This window comes from Cynoglossus semilaevis, chromosome 15 (assembly GCF_000523025.1).
Source record: "Cynoglossus semilaevis isolate Cse_v1.0 chromosome 15, Cse_v1.0, whole genome shotgun sequence".
Classification (NCBI taxonomy): Eukaryota; Metazoa; Chordata; class Actinopteri; order Pleuronectiformes; family Cynoglossidae; genus Cynoglossus; species Cynoglossus semilaevis.
Genome location: NC_024321.1, coordinates 6,785,798 through 6,812,434, shown reverse-complemented (window position 1 = coordinate 6,812,434; position 26,637 = coordinate 6,785,798). Strand labels below are relative to the sequence as shown.

General features: G+C 36.1%; 1 protein-coding gene across 1 annotated transcript in view; it reads right to left on the bottom strand.

Moving 5' to 3' along the window:
• Positions 1-6,417: 6,417 nt before the first annotated feature.
• Positions 6,418-26,637, bottom strand: part of anxa5a (annexin A5a) — a 21,987-nt gene continuing 1,767 nt past the window's right edge. Inside the window, 12 exon segments of the mRNA XM_008326664.3 lie at positions 6,418-7,402; positions 9,790-9,891; positions 9,894-9,923; positions 11,833-11,891; positions 12,031-12,126; positions 13,518-13,611; positions 14,901-14,951; positions 15,586-15,665; positions 16,835-16,925; positions 20,019-20,132; positions 23,379-23,473; positions 24,803-24,887. Of these exon segments, the coding sequence (XP_008324886.2) occupies positions 7,343-7,402; positions 9,790-9,891; positions 9,894-9,923; positions 11,833-11,891; positions 12,031-12,126; positions 13,518-13,611; positions 14,901-14,951; positions 15,586-15,665; positions 16,835-16,925; positions 20,019-20,132; positions 23,379-23,473; positions 24,803-24,887 (957 nt within the window). The 3' untranslated portion in view covers positions 6,418-7,342.

Below are 26,637 nucleotides of genomic sequence, written 5' to 3'. Positions count from 1 at the left end.
AAATCATTGAATCTAAAATGTTTTGTTTATTTATTTATTATTTTAGTAGAAATACCAAGAATACTCAAAACCAATGGGAATTACTAAAAATAAATCATCACAATAAAAATCTCTCATCGCCTTGGTTTCAGGGAGGAGCCAAGATTCCAGGTTCCCTTCCAGCTGCTCACATTACTCATGGATATGGATGCTCCAATGACCAAATGGAGATGTGGGTGAAATACTGCAGTTTTCAACACATATGAAATTAAATCTTTGTCTACAAACATCCAGCACATTTGACTCATTTTCTCTTTTTTCTGTTTCAGACAATCACGTCTGTATGGTTCACCGTATGATTGGCAGTAAAGCTGGAACGGATCCTCTGGATACCACCACCTGATATGTATGCAAATTGAGTTCAGACGAATAATACAATGTTATTTAGGTCAAGAAACAAAGGGAAAAGGCAAAAAAAATAAAATAAAGATAACTAAAAATTATGGCAAAACAAATGCCACAAAACAAAACAGTAAAAGTCCTGAAAATACCAATTGTTAGCAAAACGCCAAAGCAAATAAATTAGCTATAGCTGCTGCAATATCTTATGACCGAAAGACTAAAAGTTGGCTGAAAAATACCAGAAACACCAAAGTTAATGATGCCTTAAAGATGCTCATGTCATTAATCCAATATACCATTCATATGCAACCGGTGGCCTCCTCTATCTCCTTAATATTGTCTCAAATATCAAAGTAATATCTTTTCATCTATCTTCAATAATGGGGAAGAAAGGAGTTCACTCCTCTTAATGCACCGTGGTCGAAGCAAACAGAGTTTTTTCATGACAAGCTCAAGGCATTTACTGTATATTTCTACTGAAAGTGCTGCAAAAAATAAATAAAATGTTTAGCTATCATTCATTTTGTGTTTCCTTTCAATTCTAGTGGAGGAGATTTTTTCTTTGCTGCAGCTGCAAGTTCTGATGAAGGCTGATCAAGGTAAATGTGTTTTTTAACCTTTACATTTTGCAGTGTGGCTTCATTTTTAATTACTTCCACAGACCCTGGGGTTGAAAATTTTGACCTAAATAAAGCCTGACCTGTTTAAACTGTTGCTAAGCAAGTAATATAGAGTATATACGTATGTACTATGAAACACTTCTGTTCCTAAATTCTGTCTGACTCCAGTGTGATGGCAGAATGTACCTGTGGTGTCATATCCCACGATGAGAACAGCATGGTTGGAGTGCTGGCTGGAACAGTGATGCTGAATGATTCCTCCCTGATAATCCTGCCAGCTGACAGCATCCACGATAGCAGCCAGAGGACCACACTCTAGCAGCTGACCCATCATCGCGGCCTCCTGGCCACTGAGCAACAGTAAAAACAAAGTTTATCATACATATTTTTGAGGGACATGCCATGTCATTTAAACTGTAGCAGGTTAAAATCCCTGACTATTAATGAGATGTCAAAACTGTTTTGGTTCTGAAAGCTGCACTTACATGTTCTTATTTTTCCAAAGGACTTTAGTTTCATGAACAACATTGTTGCTTTCATTTATTGGATCATTAAATTATTATTGTGCCAGACTTACAGGACATATATGGACCACAGAAGATCACTGTAAACTTGGTGTCTTGTTAAACCTTGCAAAATTTTAACTATCATGTCCTGAACTGTTTTCCCAGTTAAATGTATTTATCTGAACTTTGAGTCTGACATGTGTCATGCAACATGTTTTGGGTGATTTTTGAAATATTCATATAAAATACTTTTTGGAGTTTTAAACACAAAATATTCACTTGGCAGCATGTTTTAGGACCTAATCTTGCATTTTAGTGCATTTTGGGGATTTTTTATTTTTATGGATTTTGTCACGATGGTAAGGCTATAGTAAGTGAAAAAATTCATATGCACCCAAAACATGCCTTACAAAAACATGCCTTTTTTATGGACAACATCCATAAAAATAAAAAGTCCCAAAATGCCTTAAAATACAAGACTACGTCCTAAAACATGCTGCCAAGTAATTATTTTGTGCTTAAAAGTCCAAAAAGTATTTTATATGAATATTTCAAAAATCACCCAAAACATGCCTTACTATAGCCTTACCATCGTGAAAAAAAATCTATAAAAATAAAAAGTCCCAGAACTGACTTGAAATGCAAGTTTATGCCCCAAAACATGCTGCCAATATAATAAGTTTTGCTAAAAACTCCAAAAAGTATTTCATCTGAATATTTCAAAATATCACCCAAAACATGCCTTACTATAGCCTTACCATCGTGACAAAATGCAAAAAAATAAAAACACACAGAAATGGCTTAAAATGCAAGAATAGGTCCTAAAACATGCTGCCAAGTGATTATTTTGTGTTTAAAAGTCCAAAAAGTATTTTATATGAATATTTCATAATATCACCAAAAACATGCCTTACTATAGCCTTACATCACGAAAAAATACAAAATTAAATTAAAAAGTCCCTAAAATGCCTTGAAACATGCTGCCAAGTGAATATTGTGTTTAAAACTCCAAAAAGTATTTTATATGAACATTTCAAAATTAAGATTAAAAACACTGTTGTTGATCTGTTCATTGTGGAAGTATTAGGTTTGTTTTTAAACTTACTTTTTACTACTTAGTTTTTTACATAACTAAAAAAAAAGTTTTTTTTAAACTAATATAACCTTTGACTTTGACAATGCACACCCTAAAATGCAACGAGAAACTCCATCCATATTCTTCATTATTTGCTCAAATATCTGGAAATGAAAGCACAAAATGGTCAGACAAGTTCCTTTTATTGGAAGGTTTACAACACATCAAATACAGCTTAAGTTACACAATGATTGCACTACATAAGTAAGTCAACTAAGTCATGCTGTTCCCTTTTCATGATTACAGTGTGGTAGGTGTGGTAGGTAAGTTGAACCACAAAAAGTCCTTCAGAAATTGAATTCCGCTTAGACGTCTGGGCTCTACACAATCTCAACTTCATAATTAAGAACGAGTTACGTTAAACTTACAGCAAAAAGTTTGTCGCAAAACATCCTGCTCGTATTTTATATAGATGCATTTTATAAAGAACTAGTGTCTTCAGGGCGCTATAAGATTTTGTTGCGGCAAGTGGTGGCATGATTCGACTTCCGGTAACACGGCTTCCTCCGTGGTTCTACTTAACGTTACCGATAGAGAGGAATTCTCCCAAAAGTCTTCTAAAGTGGGCTAAATGGATTCAGTACTTTATACATAGCCGCCTGCACGAAGAACAATGAGGAAAATAGACGATAAGGTTAACTTTGTATGTTAAGTCATTTTGATCAATAAAAGGAAGTAATCAATGACAAGGACCGACTTTTCTTCTGTCGGCTTTGATTCATTTCAGCTAACTTTCATATGAGGTGTTGTCTTTACTGTATATCATCTCCTGTCTGTTCCACAGTATTCCTACAGGAATCCCTGCAGTACAGGACAGATTGTTCAGTGGCCTGAATTTCCGTTGTTCCTGATTGGCTAAAAAAGTGGGCCTTGGTCCAACACACCTCTTGTATGAGTGATTATAAAGAGATTTGGATCAAACATTCCATATGAATGGCTTTGTTTGTGTGAGGTCCAGTGATTGTGCCACAAACAGCTCTATGTAGATTACAGAAAAGCTGATAGAAATGAACAAAAATATACAAATATTCTATTGTTAGGTTGGAATGAGAAAAAATATCCTCTGATTCTATTGTGACTAAGCAGGACTTTGGGGAAAAATTTCTCATGAAATCATTAGTGCACCATGGCAGTAATGATTTTTGTAATAAAAACATGCATTTTAGTAAAATAAAACATAATAAGAAAGCTAGTAATTTACTTTACTTTAATTGACTAGTAATTTTGCATTTTATACTACTTTCCAAATGTCCAAGAATGAAGTTCTCATCTTGCTCAATATAGTTAAATTACGTTTTACACATGGAAAGATGATTTTCTATAACGTTTTATTTTGTATGATGCAAGACACGTACCAGTGCTTTCTCCTGTCACACTGCATACATGACAGCGTTGAGTGTCAATATCAATGCAGTTAGTATTCCACATAAAGAAATGTTTGAATTGTTTTTGAGAAAAATACACTTATAATACACTATAATGTCTATTTAGGTTTATGGAGAAAACATTTGCTTAGTCATCAAAACTTCTCTGTTGCTAGCAAAACATGTTCCTCATTTTCCGAATCACAATTCTCCCTTACTATTACATTTTTAGGCCAAGATTTCAAGAGGTGATATTTTGACATGTTCAGATTTGTTAGATTTTGAAGTCTTTAGCACAAATTATTCACTTGGCAGCATATTTTGGGGCATAGACTTGCATTTAAACATATTTCTGGGACTTTGTTTTTTTTTTTTTTTTTGCATTTTTTCGTGATAGTAATACTATAGCTTTAGTTTTGGTGATATTTTGACATTCTACAAACTCTCAAACTTGAAAAGGTACTTTACTTCAAATACAGCATACTTCAAAGACTACAAATTTATTAGCTTTAAATAAATGTTTATTAAAGAAACTTTGGATAACTCCATGTATTTAACGGTATATAAACTAATAAAAAATATTGCGTCTGTAGGATACATTTTTGTACATTTTTTGTTCACAAGCCTAATTGGATTTCATGCAGTTGCTGCATGTATACATGTTTTGCCTTGTGTTTTCAATAAAAAGGTGACAGGCAGCATTGAGTTTGATTTTTAAGATTGTATAAGTTTCTGTGTTCATTGGTCCTGTTTAAACTTATTAGATGTTAAAATACAATGATTTTCAACTGTCATACAGAAACCATCAATAGGAATAATAATAATAAATAATAATAAGAAACCTTACCACAGAGCCATTGACAACAAGATGTTCATTTACAATTAATGAGTAACTTTTAAACAAAGCATCAATGATATTTGACTTTTGATATCTTCTACTTTTGAGCAATAAGAGTACATAATATCTCCTTCAGATCTAAATATTTATAACTTGTCATTTAGTCAGTGTTAGAAATTACAGTCAAGAGAAATCACTGAGATGAAAAGATCATTTCTTCATTTTTCTCCCTGGTACTGCAGGCTTGTTTACTGCACAGCAAGTGATTTATTACCGTCAGGTATCAGCTCTCAGCCACGTAAGCACTGAGTCATACTTATATTGATTAACAAACTCAGCAAGCCAAACATTCACATCATGTACTGATCATTGTGCAGAGGCCGAGGCGGTTGAGGTGTTGGGAGTAGTGTAGGGATGGAAGTTGTTACATTTATCAGTAAAAATGCCATTCTGAGCCATGTCTTAATGGTTTGTCATTAAAATATCAGAGAAACTCAAGAAGTGACACAAGTTAAGCTTGTAGTCCCTTTTGAGATTATTAGGGATGTTCGATAATATCAGCCAGCCGATATTATTGGCTGATATTAGCATAAATATTTAATATATGTACTCAATGCCTGATTTCGTCAAATGGTGTTTGTTCTAAAAATACTTTTGGGGATAAACGGCTGTATATTAAAGTGAAAGTCACTAGATAGCAGCCTTACAGCTTATTTTATTAATCTATTTTAATAATCAGGGAATTGTATAGAGAGTGCTGATTCCAGCAACACAACACAGTGGTTTCTTCAGATAAACAAATAAATACTACCAGGCCTATTTCACTTTTGATTGATGTCTGAAATTAAGTGTTTGAAGAATATCTGCATAACATATATCTGCATATTGTTAATATCTGACATCGCTGCAGATTATAAATATCTGTATTTGTCTATTTTGAAAGTCTCCACAGTCACTCTGTGGATGAAGTGGACACTATGTTAAAAGCAGATTTACACATTTAGTACATTTCTAACTAAATTATATAGTTTCTCAGTCTAAGGCCTTGGGGAGTTGGGGTTCCGTCTAACTAAAGAGTGAAGGGTTTATCACTGTAATTTGTCCTTGTGAGGTGAGTTCTGTAGGGTATTCATGTCTCCAGATGGAGCCGTTGAAACATGCCAACATATGAAAACATTTCAAACATCCTGAGCCATCAGGTGTTTTTGTTTCAAACATGATGTCCCACCAAGAAAAGGCGTAGTTTCTGACAGGATGTGTCATGTAGAAACCATTTGATGATTATCGGGATCTATTAATCTGAATATTAAGCTCTAAGGCTATTACGGTAAAATGTCATTATTTTGATATATATCTTTGGAGAACAGCATTACTGGGCACTATAGAGCTGAAATGCTGGAGCTTGTGTTATTAATATTATGTATCTATTATGTTAAACGAATGCACTGTAATACTAAGATGAGTTTTAAACATATATTGTAACACACAAGTTGGATTTGCTATGTAATTAAGTTCAAGCCACCTAAACTGTAGCACAAAATTGCAATTTTTAATTAATTTCAATTAATAGTTTGTCATATAAAAAGAAACCATATACAATAAGCCATATTTTTTGTTTGTTTGTTTTTTATGTATTTTCCGCAGTTTTTCAAAATGTTATCAGCTAGTAAAATTATAAAGTCGTGTCATTACTGTAAAAACTATCTTTGCTGCCCCCTTGTGTTCTAAACTCCAACAACATGGGATCGTCTCCCATCGAAGGACCTAGCAGTTAAAGAACTTCGAGTGACTTTTTTGGTTTGATTTGATTTATTAATCACTGACAGTTGGACTGCCGTTAAGTACGGGATCAGCAACTAATTTGTAATTAATGACAGCGAGAGGGCTCATAGGGTTTCATAATTTGTACATTGTTTTTTTCTGGGCTGCATTTAAGACACGATAAGTGTACTACAACAAGGTATCAGGGCCTAATACTACTGCATGTGAATAAAGTTTTTAAATAGCATCTAAAGAATTTTTTTTATACAACTATTGATCAAAATAGGCCAAACATTTCTCACATGTGGTTCCTTACCTTTCTTGCACATTTTTGTTAATATTTAAAGAACCAAGCGAAACAAAATCATTCTTCATGAAACTGTCAGTATATACTAGAATGTGTAGAGCACCGTATTTTAACCGGAAATGCAGTTTAGGATGCAGTATTGTGGCTGACCAGTAGGCTGTGGCAATCAAAATCCAGTTGTAAATTACTCTACAGCATTTGAAGAACAATGACGGAATAAATGACAGCTTCACACAGAGTCTTCTGCTGGTGGCTTCAATACTTTACTCCGTCAACTGTTCGAGCAGTAAATAAGTCAAAATCATGGACAACTAATTCAACTAATTCAATTTCTACTCAGAAATAAGAGGAATATAAACTCATCTCACACGTAGCTGTGTCTGGCAGCGCCTCATCATTCACTGCTGCTCAGCAACACCATCACACCACATTAATCATTCCCTCCACAGAGGTAGAGCAAAGCCTTCTGGTAGTCTCCCTCGGTGTCCTCCTGCACAAAACACACACAGCATTAAGAAGGTTATTAGTTTCTTGACACCAATTATATATATATATATATATATATATATATATATATATATTACTGAACACAAAAAAAAAATTTTTTTGTGTGAAAATGTCTGTCTGTCTATCTACTGTATCTATTCATCTATCTATCTATGTATCTATAGTTAACATGTATATTTTGATAATGTTTTATAAATTTAAGTTTCTTTTCTCCCGTATAGTGAATGTGACCATGGCGGATAGTTGTGCTTCCTCTAGTGGTACGCCAGAAAACAATATTGGTACTCGTAAAATGTTTTATAAATGTGTTTTTAAAGTAGTATGCCGATTTATTTTTAATTAAGGGCAACTAAGTAAAATGCCTCGCACTACTGGACATGGCTTTATTTTCTGTATATTTGTTTTGGTGAAACCAACAATCGCGTTGATACTTTTTTGAAAGAATTTATAGCTTTTGAAAAATACAGACTACAAAAGTGCCATTTAGAGACGTGTCATTTTAAAAGCCACTCTCTTTTTGTCAGGCTCTGAACTGAATCACGACCCAGACACTGTTCATAATTTCATTCTGAACAGTAACACAGAGGACTAGAAGAACACAATGACAGAGTGCAGAGAAGAATGCAGACAAGTGACAGGAATATCAGAATATTTAGAACTGTGAAATGACTGGTCTAAAATGTTTTCTGCCAGGAGACTTAGACTGATACGCACATTAATCAGATCGTTCCAGGTGTGATAGAGAATTACAAGAGCGTTATTGTTGGTTTCAGCTGACTGACTGTCATGATAACGTACTCAGTAGTTTCATTTTCTGTCATTGTTAAAAATGCAAAATTAATTTTTGCAATCTTTTGGCAACAGTGATCCAGAAGCCTTTTTTCACCCTCTTAGTTCCTGACGACTTGGTAAGGTAACAAACCAAATGGTATGATAGCTGCAATATTTAAAACTAGCCTTTGAAATGCTAAACATTAGCATCAAATACAGGGAAAACCAAAGCCAAAAATAATAAGTGAAACCCTAAAATAAATATCTGAATTTATATATCACAAAACGTACTTAAGTATATCAAGAACAATGCTGAAGTCTGCTTTGATATACTGTACATAGCACACAAAAATATTGGCTCACACAGAATGGAAAATATAAGTTAAACTAGGCCACGTATTTTAAATGAAATATTGCCTTCTGTGTATTTCAAAACGGATGAATGCTAAAATAAATAAATAAATAAAAAAGGTGCCATCATAGGTCCGAGTGCCAGATGTTTGATTTTGTATTTTTGTTCTTTGTGACCTATCAATGCAGCTGCTGTTATTTTTGGGGGGTAGCTCTTAATTGTTTGGGATTATGTAATTTGAATATATACAGAAAATGAAAGACAAAACTTACAGAAAAAAATTGAAACTGATAGCAGCAAACATTAATCCTGATTCATTAGTGTATTTCACCACATTAATTTGAAATTGTCTTGAATCCTGAATGTCTTATTTATCTATTCAGTATTTGTCTTTGGGGATGTTCTGCTGAAGGATCATAAGTCGTCTTTCCAGGAACATCTGGTCCCAGGAGAATGGAGACATTCAAATGAGCCCATGTGAAAAGCACAGAAGTCTCATCACGCAGAACTTGGCATTTAAAGTAAATCACTGCGTTCCACTCCATCAGTGCACTCACATGAATGGACCATCAGCAGTATAAGCAGTGCCGCGCAGGGCTGTGGAGACCTGCGGCGCGTGAACAATGGTGACATAGAGAAAGGGAAATGTGGCCGTTTGGGGATTACATCATATCTTACTGTAGGATTATGTGGCCACACTGGAAGTCAAGCGTTGAGGACATATTGCGTGGGCCACGTATGTGTCCAAGGTCTGGTTCACAGACACATTTTGGTGCATGCACAGGTTTTATGAGGCCAGCCACTTTAATGGTTTCCCACAGCGTTAAGTTCAATGTTATTTTCTAACCTTGTAAGTCTCTCTTGACTTACTTGTAGTTATTTATTGAAACACTTTTAGCTTTCCCCTTTAGCCGAAGACTCTTATTTATTCTGCTGCCATCTCAAAGATTCTATGAAGTGCTAAAATGTCACACAACGAAGACCCTACTACTTCTTTCTTCTTTTTTTCAGTCTTTTCTGGCATATTTCTATCTTCCTTTTGGCTATTGTGTTGGCGAACTTGACATATTTCTGGGTTATTGGCTATTATTTCTTGCTCTATTTTAATATAATTTAATATTCATTTATTTTTGTTTTGTTTCATTCATTTATGTTTGTTATTTTTTATAATAACTTGTTTAGCCTTTGTTAAATGTAACTCTGTATCTTTTGGTGTTTGTGTGTGTGTGTAAGAGAGTGCCCGTCACCTGTATGGTGGTGTACAGAGACTGTCCGTACATCTTCTTGAAACACTCTTTGATGTCCAGCATGTCCACCTCACTCCTGGACACCATGATCCTGACATGATCCTGATCCGAGCGTCGTCGTCAGTCCCAGCTCGCTAAACACAAAAGCAAATGCAGCAGCAGTTCAAGTTAATATCAGGTGCTGTTTTTAATCCAACTCCTGACTCCATGTTTTTTACATTCTTCATTTTTTTTAGTTTACATAATCAAAGTCAAACACGGTGTTGAATAAAAGTTGGCAGTTATCAGGCAAACAGAATTTTCTGTTAACAATACCTTATTGTTTGGACTTTATCGTGACAATTAATTTGATCTATTTGGCCACACAGGGAGTGTAGTGGTTTGCTCTGCTGCCTCACAGACAGTGTTTGAATCCTCATTAGTTTAAGTTTCCATCTCTGAAGTGTTTATATTTTGTTGTTTTTCTGGGTTTCTCTCTGCGTTTCTTTCACAGGCCAAAAACGTGCAGATTGGGGATTAGGTTAATTGGAGACTTTTAACTGACCATATGTGTGAGTATCTGTGAGTCTGAAGACCAACGCTGTTTTTCAACATTTAGGCTGCAACAAAACACCATTGTGTCAATAATTTATCTACACTTTTGACCACTTTATTTGGCCCTAATGCCTTTATCTTTTAAAAACATATAGTAAAAATATATGTTAATATAAACCGGGTTTACCATCAGCAAAGACTCCTGAGAGTCACCTGTCTGTCTAACCCAGCCACGACTTCCCCTTTCACAACTCAGCTCAGAGATTCTGTGCATCCAATTAAATGCATCCCTTTGAAGTTGAACAGGCTTCAAAATGGCATGCAAAATCAGCCTATTATGCAAAAGAGGACTATTGTTATGTCAACTTTTTTTTAGGATCCTGGCAATGGTTCAGATAATAATAATCAATAATAATAATGTGTATGTTAAATTATATTAGATTAATTATTTTTGTCCTCCTGGTAGTAAACAGTTTACTGCACATATTGTGAATAATGTCTTATTTAAGGACATCTCCAACACTTTAAGATGTTAAACTCTTCCTGGCTCGTCATCAAAACCAATTGCTATCTATTCAGTGTCTATTTATTGTGTTGTCTATTTATTGTACTAATGATAACAGACATGAGAGAGAAGTAGCTGGGAGATCTGTAGGAGAAGTTCAACTGTTCTGTGAAGAACCCACACTCAGAAAACTCTGCTGGCAGAACACTGTGTTGAATGAGATTCATGTGTTTCCTCAACTTAACTTTGACGGAGCCAAAAGAAACCAAAAATAAAACATTTTGTTGGTTTAGTTTTAGTATTTGTGAGTATGTGTGTGTGTGTGTGTGTCTGTGTGTGTCAGTATGTGTGTGTTTTTTGGTACGCCAACTTTTGATCACAGTAAAATCCGATACTAATAATTCGAGAAGTCTTCAAAAATAAAAGTGTCTCAACAATGATTAAAAAAGGCCCTAATTTGCCTTAAAATACTTAGCTATGTCCATTTTTGTGGTTAAAATTTAGAAAAAGTATACTTTTCTGGTACGTCAACTTTTGATCACAGTAAAATACTATACCAATGAGTTCCTGAACAAATCTGCCAAAATAAAAGTTTCTCAAAAATGACTAAAAATACACTCATTTGCCTTAAAACACATAGCTATGTCCAACTTTGTGGTTAAAATTAAGATAAAAATGTACTTTTTTAGTACACCAACTTTTGATCACAGTAAAATACTACACTAACCCTGTATCCTTCTTTTACATTCAAACATCATTATTTTATGATTGTTGCTTTTCCTTCATAGAATTAACATTTTATCTCATAATTATGAATTTATATCTGTAATACTACTTTTTTTTCCAGGTCACTGAAGCTACATTTGATTAGATAATTTCTGATCTTTTTCTTTATTGACCCAGTTGTGGTGGAGTGACTGTTGTTTAAATTGTGACTCCGGTGGACAGGGTAATATAAATAAATGTAAAAAATGTGATATAATGATTACAATAAAGACACCAACCCTCATAGACTTATACAGGCCTTCAGCGAAATATCCTGGGACACTCTTGACACATTTGACTGCAAAGGACAAAAAACCACAAGATTAATCACTGTTATATCAATATGGTATGACGTGATGACTGATATGGTTTCTGCTGTATTTCATCATCATGAAAAATAAATACTTTTTGGTCTCCTCAACCCTGTCATGTCTTACCTACGGCGAGCAGCAGATTTTCTAGATTCCCAGTGGTCTCTCCTTTGACGCTCTCTTCGATGTCAGAGCCACACAGCTTCCTGTAGGCATCGAAAACTGAAGAGAAGAAAAAACAAAAACATGGTCGCATGATGGTTTGGTTCCTCCTTGGGATTCAAAAAGTTGTTGTTTTGTGTTTTATTAATTAAAAATGAAATGAATACTTAATTAAAACATAGTAAATATGACCTCCATGGACGCGCATACTTTGAGGGTCACAACGTTTTCGGTTGATTATACAATTTGTAAAGCTTGTTAGCCAATTTTATATAAAAATATAATAATTATTGTTGTTGTTATTATTGTCGTTGTTATTAATATTAAAATGAAATTTTATATAAATGCTAAATACAGGTGTGTAGCTCGTACAGTGTCTATCACACTCAGGCCCAGTACTGTTTTCCTAATCCAGTTCTCAAAGACCATGGTGTGCAAAATCCATCTGCGTCACAATAGGATCCGTCACGCTGTTTGTTCACGAGGTCTTGTTGTAACTGACTCCCACTTCAGGGCCCGTGTTCTCATCTGATTTTCATTTCACCTGTCAGGTCTCAGGTGTTTTCGCCACTTTAATTTTTCAGTGAGTTCAGCCTGTAGCTTTCAACCAAGGGGTCAATGTTCTCTGTGCCAAGGTTGCACAGTGAGAAAGTCTGACCCTGGAGATTGTCGTTGAGGCTGTGCTTCATGACGCTTTCATGAACTCTACACACGCCGGTGATCCCAGCTTCTTCTTCTTTAGTCATGGTGACTTCAAGTCTACAGGTTTGGCCTCTCCCTTTGTAACCTGACGTTCTTATTTTAGCTATAGTTTATTTATGGATGTGCAGTAACACAACTCTTTCTAATGGAATTAAAACAAAAAATACATTATTAATATAAAAATTATATTCAAACTTTTATGAAAACCTTACAGTGACAGATGTTACGTTTTAATATATAATATTTTTTTATTTTAATATTTTTCTTTGTAATTCTAAAACTGTATGGCAACTAGATATAATTGTTTATACACTTTTTAAAAATGTATGTTGAAACATGGAGGTTATGGAATATTAAAGCAGTAAATGTATTACTATTGCTACTGTGTGGTAGAAGAAAAGTAGAAATATAAAAATGCCAGCTGCTGATGTTAGTTTTTTATGTATAAATAATTAATTATTAGAATTAAATTTTTTATTGACTTCCGTAAGAAAATACCTTTTATATTATTTTATTGATATCATTTCTGAGAGCTCTTTAAAATTTACCTATTTATACATAACTTGTAATTAACACATTTACACATGCTGAAAAGTCAACAACAAAAAAAGCAGTCTTTATCCCAAGGTAGTTTAAAATGTTATTAAACAAAAGCTACATTTAAAACGTCATATAAATGACATTTTTCTCCACAGCAGCTGTGTGAAAACAACCACAACGTTCTAATAACATCACACAGAGAAACTCACCTCTCCGCAGATGTTCTACGCTCCTGTTGCCAAGAATGGTGATGAATTTTTCCTCGTCCGTGCCAAACTTTCCCTCCCCAGCAGCGTACAGGTCCTGTTACGGCAGTTTGACACTCGTTCAGTTACACAGCCAACAAACACACACACACAGTAACCTTGTGTTGACGTGACAGGCTAAACAGCACAGATGTTTCATTTCACAAAAGACGTAACAGATCCTGACGCGCAGCGTTGTATCGTGATTATTTTTTTTCCTTCAGTGTCGAGGATAATTTTTGGGTTTTCATTCCGTGTGTTTTGCTTTGTCGTCAGATCACTGGAGTTCACAATGCACTGACAGAACCTAAGAAGAGTCTAATCATGAACAGAAATACTGATATTTTTAATGTTTGGTTTTTTTGTTCACAGATTATTTTAACACTGCTGCAGAGCTGCCACCAGTGAATCAAATCAGAGTCGAGCAGCAAGTCTTACAGTTGCACTTTTGTTAGATCCCAGAATATTGTCCCTGTTCTTTAAAGAATGAGTATATTCTGTCCACAGAAGAGGTTGAAGCTTCCTTGGCCTTTTGCTTAACCGTGGTTTAAAGAGCAGCTCACAAATACGACCAACTGTCCAATGAAGTGACATTTTAGATAAAGCTATTATCCTAGCCTGATGTCATTAGGATCAAATTCAGACAAAGACTATTTCATTTATTGAAACAGCTTTTTTTTTATTCATTTGTAACAGCCGCAACTATTGATGTGAAGTCATCAGTGTTTTTGTCCTTGAAGCTGGATTAATATTGAATTTGAAATTTCAAGATGAACACAAAAGACTTTTTGTTGTATTTTGTTAAAAGGACTGACATTTGCAAAGTACACTTTCAAAAACACAGGTTGAAAAGTTGAGATTCAAAGTCTGTTAGAAAACAGTCTGCCCCCTGAACCAGCCTGTGAACATGATTCATATTTTGTTTACTATCTCTCGGTGCAGAGATGTTGAAAACTAGTAATATATTTTAGTGCTTATTATTGCTTGTCTTCTCATTTCTGCAGGTGCAACTCCAATCTTATTAAAGCTCATTAGGAATATTCAAAATTTGCTACAGGGCTGTAGTACAGCCTGATTAAAAATGTATCTAACAGATGCATAGTAACGAGTGTTCACCGTCTGCACGTCAATGACGAAATCACCGACAGTGTTCACAAAACATAGATTCAACAAACAGGAATTGTGTCTTTTTTTCTGTAGTTCTACTTGAATCATTTCTGAGATTGTTGCCAGCGTGAGTGATGCCTGGTGACTCAGGCTGAGCTGATGAGGACCTGGCCCAGACTAGACTAGAGCACTCGGCACTTGAATTTCCACAGTGTTTGCGTTTGTGTTTCTGCCTCATACCTTAGCGTCCTTCTCGATCTTGCTCTCATCTATTTCCTCCTCCCTGGATCCCTGACGGACAAACAGTTGGACAAAGAGAAAGCAAAACATGTGAGCGAGGATGAAGACGGAGCCTCTCTCTCCTCCCTGAAGATTCAATTACCCAACAAGTATCCAAGCACCACGAGCATTACTTTAGTTTCTGTGAAGCAAAAACCCATTATGGAAGGCAACTCAAGTGTCTAGCTCCATTTCTGGCCTCTCTGCCCTCCCTCCTCTCCCTCCTCTCCCTCCTGTTGCGCAGCTCACACCTAAACTTCACGACTTTGTAATGGTGTCACCACAGGTTTCTCAGAAGTCATGAAGGAAACGTTAGCCTAGGCATGGCCAAACTAAGGTCCACAGACTGGATGCGGCCGGTTCAACTTTGTCCAAACTTGCACGTTTGTATCGCAATTATACTTCTGCATCTTCCCTGCAATGCCCATGTTTTCTTTATAGATGGTCGTAGAGAAGGCTAAGAGCATCTTAGCATCTTAGCCTTCATGCATGACTTCTACATGTCATTTATCTTAGTTCACATTAGCGCTCCATCTATCTGCTCCTGTCCCAGCCCCGCTGTCAGATTTTTGGACATATGGTAGCCCGCGAGTCAAAAGTTTGCCCACGCCTGCGTTAGCCCTTCTCCTGCAGCACTGGTCCGTACCTGCAGCAGGATCACCAGGAGCCTCTGATAGTGACCGGAGGTGTCTCCGCAGATATCTTTCTCCAGTTTGTTGCCAAACTCTGCGGGGAAAGACGAGAAGAGCAGAGCAGCAGAAGATTATTTTACACGTCTCAGTCACAACACTCGCTAATGGTTGCATTCTACCCCGGTGGCCTGTTCTCTGTTTCCTGACAGCAGAGATTTGATTAGTGGGGTAAGAGATGCCGTGGCCTTTCCTCTCCATAGATCAAATAAACTGGCCTCGTCTCTGCCCCTCGGTTGGTTCTTTTTCTACCTTCTCTTGAGGATGGTTGCTGTTTAGAAGTCAATATAAAAGATGATGTAGTGAAGTGTGAAGGGTGAAAACATTTGGCATTTCAACCAGTGTTAATACTGTGGCTGTTTTAATCAGCCTGTACTCCCAGGTCAAATGACTCTTCAGGGGAATTTATCCAGCCTCAGTAAGAACACAATTGTTTCTTCCTTTATCATCAATAAAAGCACGATGACCATAGTATTTGTAAAAAACGGTCCAAAGATGTCATCTGTTTTGGTTTCCCTTTTTAAATATTATTATTATTATTATTATTATTATTATTATTATTGTCTTGTCTTACGTTTTACCAACACAAAGCTGTGAAAAAAAATGGAACATTTCCTTTAAATAGTCTTAGAAAACTTTGTTGTTTTGACCACTGCAGGAGTCCACTGATAACTGACACTCATTCTCTTTCAAACCATAACTGTGATCATTTCAATGGTTTAACAATACAAAAACACAACAGTTTATGTCTGTCCTGTCCCTTGTGGTTCCAGGACACAGCAGCAGGCACATCTCCAATGTTGGACCGTAACAAGCACCGCTGGTTACAGCTTTGTGCCAGGACTCTGTCATTACAGGCATGGAGTGCTTTGTTGCTGCACCGATTCCTGAGGCAACAATACCAGGTACACTAGAGAAAAGCCCAAGTTTTCTTTTTAAATTGTTGCTGTTACATATTTTATATTTATTATTATATCTGTTCAGCATATATCACATCTCATCAGTTCTTCAACAAAGCACATTTTTATATAAAAAATACCTTTTGGACTGGGCTGAGAGTAACAAAACGTTGTCCTGCTCTTTAGATGATTTAATCTAATCTTTTTTTTTGTTAAAGAACTAAAAATATTTATTACCAAAAAACAAAAGCGACAAACATGAGCTCCTCCTTTATCTGCTCTCCTCTCATAGCTGAGTGAAACTCACCTTTCTTGTAAGCTTTGGTGATTTCTTTAATCTCCTCTCCAGTCCTGGAGGCCAGGATCTCAATCAGCACTTCGTCATTAGTTCCAGCGCCCTGGGAGCCAGAGAAAATATATAGAGTGAAACACCCTGGGTTCTCTATGGCAGTGTTTCTCATAGAAAATCCATGTCACTTCATCATATTTTATTCTGAAAAAAAAATACAATTTATGAAAAGGCCCTGAAAGAGTATTTCTTTTTTTAAGCGTGTTCAATGATAAATGCAATGTAATTAGCCTGCAGCTTTTCTTTGATTTACCAGTTGCATTTGCAGAGGTGAATATGCGAAGGTAGTTAGAATGGTCCAGAGCGACCTTTCAGACCAGCCAAACATAATGAGCAAATATCACGTAATGAATGAAGTGATGCTGCAATTTATATTAAAGTCATTAGAGCAACGTTAGTTATATTCAAATGAGAGGAATTACAGATGGAAACAGCACAAATAGGCAATCAAATAAAACAATTTTAATCTTATACAGTATATATATATTATATATATACTGTATATATAATAGTAAATCCTTCTGCCTGTAGTTAGAGAAAATGAGCAACCAAGTGTTGTTCATCAGTGTCTACTTGTCACCAAATCGTATTTGATAACAGTTTTGGCTAGAAACTAACAACAGACACAGGATCGAGAGGTTGGTGTGTTCATTCCTGTAATGGAGCTGCTCTGTCCCTTTCACTTTCTGTGGTCTGTGATGCATCGACATACTGTGTTAAAAGTCCACATCACTCTCTTCACCAAGAAGTAGCTTCTGAACTGAAATGTTTTTATCATAGGAATCAACAGTGGCAGCTGGAGAAAAAACATTGTGTGCCACATCAAGCCACTTACAGTAACTGTCCGAATACAACTGAACACAAACAGCAGTATGTCGATGCACTGTGAGGAAGCAATTCAACAGGAGTATTAAAAATGTAACATTCTTACACAAAAACATAAACAACCCCAACAATAATTGTGATTTATATCTTTACATGATATGTTATGGTGATAAAAACACTCAAAATCAGTGATTATTGTTTATTTCCAAAATACAAGGGTGAGCAGACAGCACCCAAGTACCCTTTATGGGCAGTCTCCACTGGGAACCAACAATGTTACTTTTCCGGCACCTTACATTTGGGATAAAATGGAGACTGTTACTGTTACACCATTTACCCTACCTTACAGTACCAACAGTAACTACCATTAACCCTACCTTACAGTACCAACAGTAACTGTCCTACACCACCCTCATGTACTTCTCCACCACATTAGAGTTTACTACTGGTAATTTGGATTTTTAATTTTTTCATATATTTTTTTTTAAATATTTTTGTGCATTCAGTATTCATCCAGTATCACACATTCTGACTTCACCATTTTAGTTTGCTTGTTTAAACAAACATTTAGTGAAATAAACATTTACTAAATCATTTATGACTGCGATAGTTGTATCAGTTACATTGATTAAAAGAGCGTATGATTTGGTTTACTTCCCCCGGGTGTCTCCAATGAAAACTGTTATTGACCCCCAGTTTGTACTGCAGATACATCTGTGGCAGAGATGGAATGTAAGGTAAGAGCAGCTAATTTAAGAAAGGGACGCTATAAGACAGATGGTTTTCATTATACAGGACTCTTGAGCTGTAGCTGCTTGATAGGTTTTTACAAGGTTCTCTCCTGTGTTAAGTTCAGCCCATTAAATGTAACAACACAGTCCTCGTAGAAAAATTCTAGAATTTTTTTTGTTTCATTATTATGCAGAGTGATTCCCTAATGTCTGTTCTGTGCTCATTCAAACTGTGAATTAATTTTTTATAGAGACACATTTTGAGAGCATCTGTTTTTTAAGAGACACACACACACAGCTCTGATTGTGACAAGCTTCTCTCCCTTATTATTTAAACCTTTTATTTGTTAAACTAATTGCTTTGTGTCCTCGCCATTGTTGATTAAATTTAAACCGTGACATTTGTGGTTATTATTTTCATGTCTTGAAAATCCAAAATGAGAGGCCACAGCTGCTAAAGAACATGTGAAAAAAAAAGTGACAAAGTTGAAAAACAAGGAAGAACTCAGCTCTACTTGGAAAAGACAAAGAACACAAACCCAAACAGTTTGTATGTTTTGCAGATTTAAACTCACTTGGATATTAGGTGTTGTAAAAGAAAATTTGTCCTGGGACAGCATCATTCCCTTTGATGTTAGCTAACCTTACATAACATCTAACAAGATGTTATGTAAGCCTTTAGCTAACTTCAAACTTTCAGCTATCTTTTAAATTACCCCATAGCTCTTTGTAGCTTTTGTTAATATGTAATAATGATGGTACGTTTTCCCCTTTACTATAGCTTAAAAGATGTTTTTTCTCTGGTGTATTTTTATTTTTTGTTATTGTGTTTGGTACATTTTGAAAGGTCTGGTGCTTTGTTGAGGGAAATTACATTTGGGTTCTTTATTCTCACACATGCCCTGTAGCGTAATCAAGGATTATTACAGTTGTTTTTCATTTTTAACACAGTCTGTGTTGAGAAGTGTTACATCGGACATTAAGACAAAAACTATAATAATGTGTAGGATGAATGAATCTAAGTGCTCCTAAGTAGAGCAGTTTGGAGATTTCATTTATTATTATTTGTAGACTATGTTATTGAGTTTTGGCCAGACGGCCAAATATCTGTAAACACTCATTTAGTTAATATTTCTATAAAAACTCAGGAGAAACTCTTCAGAGAAAGTGCCGAGTGAGTTCCGGTGGAACAAAGGCTCTCAGGCTCAGAGTATGTCTGGAGTCTTGCTCCATAGATAAACCATGTGGACATGTGTCAAATGGCTTATCAACATTAAACAGGTCCCTGCTACAGCAAACATTTAAACTCAGAGATTTAAGAATGAATAATGGCTAGGATCCATTTATGTGGCTGTGGTGCCAGGATGCGTGTGCCTGCTAGATTATTTGCAACAGAGGTAAAGCTTTACGACAGGTTTAAAGAGCCTCTCAAGATGAATTTCAATTGCTCACTTGAATATTTGCTGTCATTTAATGTTGGAACATCTGTGTCTACACCACGCAGCAATGTCTGACTTTGCCGTATCTGGATATGGGACCTGCTCTTTATGTGAAGAGGACCATCTGAGGAAACAGTCGTCACTTACCTTAATTGCCTTGTGCAGCTGAGTGGCATCATAGAGGATGCCTGGGGTCATCAGTGCCACGATGAGTTTTTCCAGCAGACCACTGAGCTCTGACTTCAGTGCACTGACCAAGTCCTGTGCACGTACGCGGAGGAATTAATTGCAGGACGAGAACAAAAAAAAAACAAAAAAAACAAACAACATTAACTGTATGGTACTTTGCTGAACATCAACTTAAATAAATCAGCATATTACAGATTTATTTTCTAATAGAGGCTTAGCTGCATGCTTTGGCACAACTTTGACCTTTGTAAAGTTTTGGACAGGTGGTTAAGGAGCTACTGTTATTTCAATTCACTTTCAATTGTGTTGCATTAAAGAAACAACAGTTATTTGCACACGCTGCAAAGGTTTCATTTCATTTCACTGAAGAATCTGAAGAAGCTTAAAATATGTGTTCACAAAAATGGATTGAGGAACAGTAGACTGATTAATATAGTCGAGGACAAGGGCTTTAGTAAAGTTTTGAAAGAAACTGTTAATATACACAGTACAATAAAACTATATTCAGCTCTAAAATGTATTTTTGTGCTATTTTTTTGACATTTTTAAATATTAATAATGCCATCATTTAGACTAGTCGGTAATAAAATCCATTGTGAAACACACATCAACCTACTGCCTGCTGGTCAAGCAATATAAAGAAACAAAACATATTTAGTCAACTTGATTAATTGCAATTAATCATGAGTAATACAAAGCAAAAATTTTAAACTTTTAATTATTTGAAAGCCCTACATATACTGTAAATAGCAGATCACACACAAAATAAAACCTTGCCAAATTTAAATCCTAAATTATCTTGAACGAGTGTTCTAAAGCATCATGAAACAATTTTTTGAAAGATTTATTCTTTTAGATTTCCAATCAGCTTTTAGGTTGGTTGCAAACCAATCCTTACCCCACAGTCCTCAAACACCCCATATGTTTTTAGTACTCAAGTCTAAACAGATGCTGGCATCCAGTAATTACATTACTGCTAGGTATTAGACTGATATTTTCACCTGACTGCATGTTAAAATGACTGGGGTTATTCATTTTTCATGAGTGTTTTATTTATTGAGCAGAATTCTTGCATACATTACCATTTAGCTTGCAATAAAGATTATTGATTACCTGTTTGGCTAATTGGGAGTTATCTAGTACAATGCTTTTATAGAACAAACTTCAAAATGGCATAGTGTGTGTCTGGTTCATTTGTGTAGTGGTTGCAGAGTGTGGTGGTTAGCACACCTGCCTTGCAACCAGAGTCCTGGATTTGATTCCCAGGGAAATCATTCCATCCCTAAAGGTGCCTCTTGTAAATTCCCCCATTTAGGGACAAATAAGGGACTATTATTACCTATAATTATTATTATTTTTAAATAAAACAGTGAGGAGTCCCTGTGACCTACAATGTTTGGTCAGTTGAGACCTACAGCCCTGCAATAAGAACACCATACCTCTAACCATATATCACCCTTAACAGAACCTCATGACATCACACACTCTAACCATTACCATTCTCCTCTATTTTCATTTTCCAATTTCCATTTTTCACGTCTGATAAGACACAAATCAAATCACATTCCTTTGAGAGGTTTTTGCAATGCAGACTTGTAAACACACATTAAACTGACAGACCATTAGAAAGGCAGAAAGCAATCAGAGACCTCTCTGATCTATTCCTGTGTTTGACTCCCAGTGGGCGGCCTTCTCAGCAGAAGCCAGAGCTTAAAACTCACTGCCGCACTCTGAAAGATTTTAGATCCCACTTTATTAAAGAGCCGTGTCCTTACAGGAGTTCCTTCATGAAGCTTGATTGTTGATTATCCTCTTGTAAGTTGTTTTGGATAAACGCGTCTGCTAAAGGCAGAAATGTAAAATGTAAATATGTCACTCTCCCTCCTGACTTTTTCGTACACCTGCACTGAGACGATGGTGCACTTGGTTTGAGGACGTGTTTCATTACATTTTATGGCCCCACTGAAAATGGTGATAAAACCAAATAGGGTCATTTCGTAGCTGGTTTTTGGTAAATCACACAGATTCTCACCAACCTACTCTGATAGAATTTCTCTAAATGCCCTGAATTTACATTTAGCAAACACTGTTTGAAGCAAACATCACAGAGAGCAAATTAACCTGGAGCTTTTACTCCACAGGTGACCATAAAATAACATGGCAGCTTGATAGGACATGAAGGTGACATATCTGAATCTTAATGCTAACTGCAAACACTCTGAGGGCAGACAGACTCAGGCGTCATGTTTAGACCTGTGACTCCTGTGAGAAATGTATCAATGTGTATGTAATCGGTGTATTTTAAATATTGATGGAAAAGTGATTAAGGATCAGTTCTCTTCTGCAGCTGCTCTCGGAGAAGCTAGTTTCACACTTCAGTTGCTTATCAACCTGGGAACGATCTGGTTCCTTCTAATGGTTTCCAAGACATTCCTCAATTCCTCACCGAGTTAAAAAAGTGTTAGCACATTTTATTTTATTTTATTGTTCGGTTAACACATTCCAAATTAGCAAAAATTGAAAAAAAAACAAAATGTTTCTAACATACTTGAGCAAACCACTAGCTTAAAGTTGGATCTTAATTAATAATAATCATAATTAATAATTATGTTTTTTCCTGCAGTTATTCCATCAATTATTTCCTGTCATGCCCCCCTAGGGGACAGAAATGTTTTCACCCCGACCCCCACCACTGACCCACACCGCCGCAAATTGAAACACTATTGAGAACCTGATAACGTGTATATTTTTATCCGTACAAAGCGGTGTATGAGTTGCTGCCACCTAGTGTCTGGAGGCTTGTTATCTTGTCTCACTGTGAGGTACTCTACCTCCAAGCTAACAACGTGTTGGCTTGGAGCTTCCTTTCCTGCTCTCCCACATAGAATGCCTGAGCAAAATGATCAGCTGCAAAACCAGAACTTTGTGTGCCGACTGTTGGTGCCTTTCAGAACCAATCATACTGATAATCATCTAATTTGGATCACTGGTCAAATGATAGGTGCATCGCTTATAAAAAGCTTTGGTTAAAGATTCACATTCAACAAGAAATACTATACTTTAAAATTATTAAAATACTTTACAACTTAATTTTTTTTAAAAATTAAGTACAAAAATTACCAGAAATTGCCAGAGGTTTGATATAGAATTTATATGAACTAGAAATTACTCATAGTATATTACTTTTAAAAAGAAAATGAACAAAAAAAACTAATTTTTTTTGTTTGTTTTTTTAATCCTCCTGCAGCTACAACCATCCATCAGAGCGACGGCACCTTGTCATCAGCTCTGTGTTTGATTCCAGTCGGCTCACCTTACCTTCCCGTGGGTCTTTTTGTACGCCGCTTTAATTTTCTGGCGTTGATCGTTGCTGCGCGCTGCCAGGACCATGAGGATGGCGTCTTCATCCGTACCTGTATCACATATCAAACAACAACATTTAATGACACAGAAAGATAAATGGTGAAGGTAAACCTGAGGATGTCAGCGTTATCGTCGGTCAGAGATGATAAAAAAAAAAATCTCCTTTTTAATTTACCTGTTCTTTTCTTCAGTTAGAAAAGTTAATAAAAGACAAATAAATTGTAATAAGACCTGACAGCTCACAGTAAACTGCGGTATGATGAGCTGATGCTTGAACGGAGCTCAGGATCCACACCACCAATGATCTTTAATCAATAGCTCCTGAAAGGACTTAACAAGGCCGCAAAAACGGCTTCAATGAACAAAGTGCTTTTTGTTAACTGCACTTGATATTCATACGACCACTATATATATATTTATATGTCTTAGTGTTCATCAGAGGGCCAGATATTTCTCTTCACACATTTTTATTCCAGTAATTTTCTTTATATTTCACCAATGACTTCCATTAGTGTCACAGAGAATAACTTTGAATTGTTAACAAAGGGGAGCTACAGGCTTGATGCTAACAAACATAAATACCAGAATAATTGATGGAAACTTCTTATACTACTCCTTATATTGGAATGCGTGTGTAATTTAAGACAAAGCTTGAAAATAATTCTCATTTTCTTTTTTCTACCTGCATCAGCACTTTACCACAAGATATACATCAAATTTCAAATAGTTAACCAGTGCACAATCTGCTTCTGCTGTCATTAGATATGTTTATTTAAATGGTGATACAGTATCTAATTATTATGCTTTTGACTGAGCATTTTGTGGAAATAACTGGCCTTGTTTGACTTAGACTTGGAAGAAGTCTTTGTTGTGAACTAATTAGAGCACACACAGGATAAAACACACAATTATTTCCTTTATCCCAAATGACTTCACTCATTAAAAATGTACACAGCTTTGTTTTTCTGACAGCTGTGTCACCACTGTGGAGCTGATTTCCCGACAAAGGCAGAACAACAAGTTGGAGAAATTTTATTTTCTTTTAAACTTAGTTTTAATTGATAAACACTTGCTGAAACTTTTTCCTGTCAAAAAAAAATTACATAATATATAAAAATAAATTATTCTCTGAAAATGCTGCTCTTCCTTTTTTTTTCCAAACAAGTTTTTCTCAGCTATGAGTGTAGATGTTTGTCTTCATATGTTGGACATGTGATAGTGCACAGCATAACCCTGCCTATTACAACTGGGATTGACTCCAGATCCCTCCGTATCCCTGGAAGGATAATGGTAATGATGAGTGGATGGATGGATAGTAGGTGACAGCAGCAGGAGTTTGGGTAAACAACAATCAGACCATCCATTATTGGAAAACTGACCTATTCCTTTCATGGCTCGATGGAGGATCTCGGCGTCTTGTTTGTCGTTGAAGTTGGCGAAGGGTTTCACACTGCCTCTGTACGCCTGAAAGAACACGGCAGCTCACATGAATAATGCACATAATGGCCCTTTAGGGAATCAGCAACAGGTTAGCATATTTAAGTACGCCACATGATGTGTTGATGTGCCCCACTGCACTGACTTTACAGTCAATTTGTACTTTTCTGGAACATTGGACCAGATAATGGTGTTGGTATTTTAATGCTGGAAAAAAATGAATACATTTTTCTGCACATTATCAGCAGCTGGGTGCTGCCAACTGAGGATACGTCAATGTTTGAAATAGTTGGTACTGTTACCATTCACTGGAGTCTTTTCTTAAGAGATATGAACATTTTCTTAATATCTTAAGCTATTTGGGGGCATTTTCTAAAAAACAAAAACTAAACTGTCACCTGTTGTCCTGACAGGAAGCAGGCAGGACCCAAACGCAGCACAAAAGATACTCTCTTCAGGCACAGCAGCTTTATTTACAAAGTGCCAAAACAACAGACTACAACCACAGCCCACAAACTGACCAACAAACAATGCTCCCACCAAGAGTACTGGAGAGAGGTATAGATACCCAGGGCACCAGGTGACAGGAGTGAGACTAATCACAGAGACACAGGTGAGAGTGATCACACTGATTAACCTCACACAGCAGACAGCAGGAACAGGAAGACAGACAGGCCTAATGTCGTAAAAGAAAAAAGAAAAGCCTCTTTAAAGCCAAAATCCAGACGGTGTCTACTGCAGTTTAGGGCTGTTGAGTCTGAACATGAACACTTCTCTGGCTGCCTGCAGTCCATGAAAAATTGGGCAACAGTGACCACCGACTGTTGACCTGCTCAGGTCCATCAAACAGCAAAAAATAGTTTTAATTTACTTTTAATATTTTATTTTAGTATTTAGTTTTCCAAAGATTATTGTAGAAGATTACATTTTGGTCTGATATATAATATTTTGATTTGTTTGCAATTTTAGAAATATAATTACTATGTAACTGAGATATTAATGATGGTCAATTTTAAGGCTCATTTCCTTAGAATTAACTTTGAATATTCTCAACACAAACATTAAAACTTTACATTTTCCTCACTATTTATAGAACTATAAATGTGCTGCTGCTGCAGCCTGACATTCACATAATGTTTCTCTTGATATAGAAGAAAAACAACAATAAAACCACTGCCTGGGCCTCGGCCTTGTTTTACACTCAGTGAGAGAAGTAAAAATAATAAATGTTTCTCCTTGCTCTACTGTCTCACACTTAAATTGTGTTTTTGTTACTTCTCATTGTTGCTCCATCTGTTTTTACACACACACACTGTAGTCTGTGTGTGTGTGTCTGAACCTGAGTGCGAGAATTAGAGCCTCTCTCTGCAACATGAGGATGTTTACCTTGTAGCGCCAGAGCCAGTCCACCTCCTGCCTACGTGCATCATGAACACGAGGTTGCACTTGACACCGCAGTCTCGTTGGAGACGCAGTGTTTTGTTTTGGTTTGTCAGTGGAGCCAATCATGGGCTATTTTTACACTGCCATTGACAAGAGGGAAGTAAATCATGGATGTATTGTTTGTTTGGTATGATGTCTTTTTGTTGGAACGCTCGGAAATGTCACGTGGTCAACGTTGGTTTTCAAGACTGACTGTGGCTGTAGATCTGAGGAGGACAAGAACTGTTTGATGGTGGATGACACAGTCCATGTCAATTACTGTGGAAAATCTACTTTTAATAATAATAATAATAATAATAATAATAATAATAATAATAATAATAATAATAATAAT